This window comes from Morus notabilis, unplaced genomic scaffold (assembly GCF_000414095.1).
Source record: "Morus notabilis unplaced genomic scaffold, ASM41409v2 Scaffold1154, whole genome shotgun sequence".
In the NCBI taxonomy this organism is placed as follows: domain Eukaryota; kingdom Viridiplantae; phylum Streptophyta; class Magnoliopsida; order Rosales; family Moraceae; genus Morus; species Morus notabilis.
Genome location: NW_010359557.1, coordinates 321,966 through 327,081, shown reverse-complemented (window position 1 = coordinate 327,081; position 5,116 = coordinate 321,966). Strand labels below are relative to the sequence as shown.

Here is a 5,116-nt window from a genome sequence, read left to right as displayed (position 1 = left end):
TTATAGTATAATATAATATAGTCGTAATTTTTAATTATTTATAATAAATTAATTTTATAATTTACCAAACGTTATTACGTTGATTTTAAAATTAATATAATTATTATAATTATAATTTATTAAATATTCAACTACTTTTTATATTAACTACTTCTTTTTTTAACACAATTAAAAATAATTTTTTTAAAATCTAAATCACTACTAAACTAAGCTTTAATGCCCCGCAAAAAATGACAATCCGTGGCCTCCTCGTGTCTAGACATTTTTGCTTGGCACCACCCATGTCTACATGTTGCCCAGCTTGTCCAATCACATCAATTTCAAAGTTTAAACTAAAAAATAAATAAATAAATAAACAAAAAAGCATTTAAAAAAAAAAATTAATACAAAACCAGATGCATCCTTTGTCTCTCTCAGACAAGCTTTCCTCTAATCACTGCGCAATTATTTCATCATCATCGCATTCAAAAGTTAAATTCTTGTCTTCGTTTTCTTTCAGATTTATTTTCGTTAATAATAATAATAATAATAATAATTCTCAGATTCGATATTCCCATTCCCAAAATCAGCCCAGAAAGTCTGTAGGAATCCGGTGTGGCCGGGATTTGGGGCAATTCCACAGTCCATGGCATCGGCGCCGTCGAACAAGATCGAGAGGGCCCACCAGTTGTACCGCGAAGGTCGGTACGAGGATGCCCTAGGGCTTTACACGGAGGCCCTCGCCATGGCCAAGACCAATCCTCAGAAGATCGCTCTCCATAGCAACCGTGCCGCTTGTTTTCTCAAGCTTCACCGTTTCAACAAGGTTTTCTTTTCTCTTCTTTTCTTTTCCTTTTTTCCTCGGAATTATTTTCTGTGAAAGATTGATTCTTTGCCTCCATTGTCATGTAGTTCTAGCTCTGATTAAATTGCGATAATTTTATTATGAAAATTTTTGAGCAATTGGGGGTGAAATCAGGAATTCGAAATGCGATATACTGTTCAAGTTGTGATTTTGGTACAGTTCCGTTTGTGAAATGAAGTGAATCGAATTATTTTGTGGGAGTTCTTCACGTTCAGCTGATTAAGTTATATATGGCCAAGGAATTCCAATTTAGCAATTTCGTTATGGTTTTGAGATATTCGAAATTACAATAATTTTACTAGGAGAAATTTTGAGTAATTGGAGAAAAATCAGAAAATTCGAAATGGTATACTCTCCAAGTTAGGATTTTGGTGCCAATTCTGCTCGTTGAATGAATGAAATGAATCAAACAGTTGATGAATGCATATCCAAATTTTTTTTTTTCTTGGATAAATTGTTTTGACAAGAGGGCTCTGCTATTATATAAATTGGGATAAATTGCAAAAATTCCCCCCTCCCCTTTGTCAGTCGTATCGCCCCTGCATACCCCAACTTGCTAAAAGTGGCAAATCGAGTTGATACTAGTGAGTGACATAGTCCAAGGGGGTTTTGACATCCTGTTTGTTGGTAAATGGTACTTAGTAATCATGTTGTATTGAATTTTTGAGTGGCCAAGGGGACATTAGTTGGTAATCATTGATTTGATTCTTTATGTGGAAGCAGGAGTCGTCTAGTTGACTACTATTTATGTATTGGTTTATGTTTAAGTTCTTGGGTTTTATTCATTTTGGCCGTTGCGTTATTGAAATGACTTTGTTCCAACTAATCTTAGGCAGCAGAGGAGTGCACCTCCGTGATTGAGCTTGATCAGAACCACACCGGGGCTCTGATGTTGCGGGCGCAAACGTTGGTGACCCTCAAGGAGTACCACTCGGCGCTTTTTGATGTAAATAGGCTCATAGAGTTGAATCCATCATCAGAAGTGTATCAAAACCTTGAAGCCCGTTTGCGGACTCAGCTGGTATTCCCTCCCACTTTTCTGGCTGCTAAACTTTACATTATTTGTGCAATTATTGCTAGTAGTATGAACTTTTGGAAGTGGAGAGTATTTATATTTGAAATAAAGCCAACAATATGGTAGGTAGATTTCTTGTCACCAGCCTACTTAGTGTTGGATTTATCATGCCATAGTCTGATCGCTATTTGCTACCCCCAGGAAGATCCTACAGTTGTCCTTCGATTCAGTCTTTTCACATTGATTTGATGGGATAATGTAATTGCTAATATCATATAATAATTTCTGGTATGGAGTAAAGATTTCCTGGGAATCACGTGGATTAACGGTGGATCTGAACATGTAGAATCTAATTAGGATTCTTTTTTGTGCTGAAATTGGTAATTATCAGTTTCCTGACTGTCATTAAGAGATTTGTTTTCTTTTCCTGCTCAAGGAAAGTCACTTGCTCCGATACCCGAATCAGAAGCAGAGTTAGAAGAGGAAGAGGAAGAACAAGAACAGGAGCAAGAAAATGAAAATGACGAAGGAGCAGAGACAATTATAGATGAGGTGAAAGAGGAACAATGTGGAGAGAGAGAAATTATGACAATTGCATCTGCAAGAACAGTTAACAGCGCTGAGTTCAATAGGACAATTGCTAAGACCAATTTTACAGGGATAAAAATCCCAATCAAGAAGGCATTATCTGAACAAGAGAATGGTCAAAGTGTCAATTCTGTAAAGAATAAACCAACAGCTGAAGCTGTTGCTCCTCCTCAAGCACAGTGCACAAAGGGATTATCTGAAAAGGATCCCCAAGGATGGCAATCGATACCAAAACCGAAGGGACACTCAGCACTGGATTATGCAAGGTGGGACAGAGTTGAAGATGATTCCAGTGAAGATGATGACGATGATGATGACGAGGAGGCTCAACCTCAATATCGCTTCCGTCTAAAAACTGTTGGTGTGCGACCAGTGAAGTGAAGAAAAAATGTTGAGCGTATATAATACAGATTGTGCATTCTCATCTCTGAATTACCCACAGAGAGAAGTCGAAACCATTCTAAATTTATAAGATGGTTCATGTCAAAAGCTCAGGAAGATTCTTTGGCTGAAGTTTTTTAAAGCTAAGGAAATCTCCTCAACATGTCGGTGAGCCCGGCGATACTAGAACTGATACACCAAGCAAATAATGTAGAGCATAGAAGTCTGCATTAGACCCCGGGCTCAAGCTAGTTCTGTTGTTTCTTTGCAGTTAGTTCCACCATCCATACAGATTGTTTCTCGGCCAAAGAATTGATCTGAACCTTTACTGTCTCATTAGTGGGTATGAGGTTTGAGACCTATTGGTTCTGATAATGTATTTACATGTTTGATTTGTCCATATTCAGATCCCTTATTGTAAGTTATTGCGTTGCTGTCTCTAATGGGAAATGGCAACTCACGCCAAGACATAAGCCTTTGTTGTTTGGTTTCTCTGATTGATTTGTTCATTGAATTTCTGGTATGGTATGGAGCATATTACGTAATCCATATAAATCACTACATGAATGCCTAGTAAAGGTTGGCCAAAGTATCTTTCTGCCATGTATTTTCCTGTCAATTTTTTATTTCTTTTTTTTAAAAAAAAAATTTTCCCACCTAATTTAAAGTGATCATGACGAAAACTTTGAAGGCACTCTTGATAATAAATTTTGTTTCTCTATATATAAGACCATACCTGTATGTAATGACGTTTATTTTTCCAATTTTAGTTAGTTATACAAACCAATACCTAATAAACTCACATGCTAATAAGTTATGGATGGTTTTCAATAATAACCTTTAGGAAGTGCTAGAAATGAAAAACATATATGGATCAGTCGGTGGTTGCCTAATTGGCTAATTCTATATGCAGTGAACCAGAAGTCATTGTTCAATTGAACTTCAACACCGCTTTTAAGCTTATCATTATGTGTAGAAGACGTAAGTTGGAGACAGACATGCATTCAATTAATGAATATATCACAAAAATGTTCATCCTTGCACGGAAATCCCCTATCTAGCTAAACTTCTATCGGAAACTTAGAGAGAGAGAGAGAGAGAGAGAGAGAGAGAGAGAGAGACTAATGCACTCTTGCCTGCTTTTGGTGGCATTTTACTAACTGTTTAAGCGAATAAATCGTGTGACCAAATATTAATCCCAAAAGCAATCTCTTTGTTGTAGCGTCACCAACAGAAACAAACCCCACATTTCTGTTGCCTTCCAAAATTTGGGGGGTAGAGAGTTTTCTTCCTATATAGACAAAGCAGGCTTCAACTTCCATTACATTCGGCTAAAAAAAAAAACACAACCCCCACCAATTTTCTCTGCCAAATCTCACACTTTCTCTCACTTTCTCTCTAAACAAACAGCTAGCGTCATGCATAATCTATCTCTGGTTGCATATTCCGTCTTCTTCAACGCATCCAAAGCCTTGTTTTTCATTTGTCTTATTCTCGTGGCCTTGCTCTACGTCTTTATCTTCTCAAGCATCATCACAGATATTCAAGAATTAGCAGCTTTTCTTGCCAAGAAAAAGGGTAGTACGAACTTGGCTTTGTACATGATGTTTCAAGAAAACCTAGCGTCTCAGCATTCAAACGGGTCGTACCATGAGGTCCTTAGAAGTCAATAATGAAGGCCATGCATAAATATTTGAAGGTTTTAAAGAAATCATTATATACTATATGTTGAGAAATATTATCAACACGTACGGCCAATCTTGTCTTGTAATATTAGTTCTAATATTGGCTTGCAATCAAATAACAAGGAAAAGATCACGAACAAAGTGATTGTGCATATTTTCTTCCCTTCAACGTGAGTTTGTACGATCAATTTCCAAAGGGCAATAGCAATATATATACATACATGCATATATTGCTTATATTACAAAAAATATATTAAGGAGTGATTATCTTTGTATGTTTTTTTGCTAATTATATTTGCATGCATGATTAGCATTTTATTTTCCCACTGGGGGTTGAAATATTTATTGAGGCGGCTATTGTCTGGTTATGCAATGGATTTATTTCTTATGCATGATAAGCTAGCTTCCTATTTTCTAGTGCTTCATTTTCTGCTTCTTATGATCATATTTGCCGACCAAGTTGTTTGCCAATCAATCACTCTCATATGAGCTGCACAATTAAACAAATTTTGATCAATTTGAATTTGATGATCACCCTTGGTCAAATAATTGTGCTCAGAGTTCATTAGATTTTTTTTTTCATTATATGGTAGATTATCCTAT

General features: G+C 36.3%; 1 protein-coding gene across 1 annotated transcript; it reads left to right on the top strand.

The window, feature by feature from the left end:
* The first annotated feature begins 394 nt into the window (after positions 1–394).
* Positions 395–3,423, top strand: LOC21399308 (sperm-associated antigen 1). Its single transcript, XM_024163380.1, has 3 exons — positions 395–805; positions 1,677–1,865; positions 2,301–3,423. The coding sequence occupies exons 1-3, from the start codon at positions 626–628 to the stop codon at positions 2,826–2,828; spliced, it is 897 nt and encodes a 298-aa protein (XP_024019148.1). The 5' UTR covers positions 395–625; the 3' UTR covers positions 2,829–3,423.
* The last annotated feature ends 1,693 nt before the right edge of the window (positions 3,424–5,116 follow it).

Bases quoted from the DNA above. Each gene is read 5' to 3' on its own strand.
- LOC21399308 (XM_024163380.1), top strand. From the start codon at position 626: ATGGCATCGGCGCCGTCGAACAAGATCGAGAGGGCCCACCAGTTGTAC. The intron at 806-1,676 runs GTTTTCTTTTCT...AACTAATCTTAG, and splicing joins AGCTTCACCGTTTCAACAAG to GCAGCAGAGGAGTGCACCTC. The intron at 1,866-2,300 runs GTATTCCCTCCC...GCTCAAGGAAAG, and splicing joins CCCGTTTGCGGACTCAGCTG to TCACTTGCTCCGATACCCGA.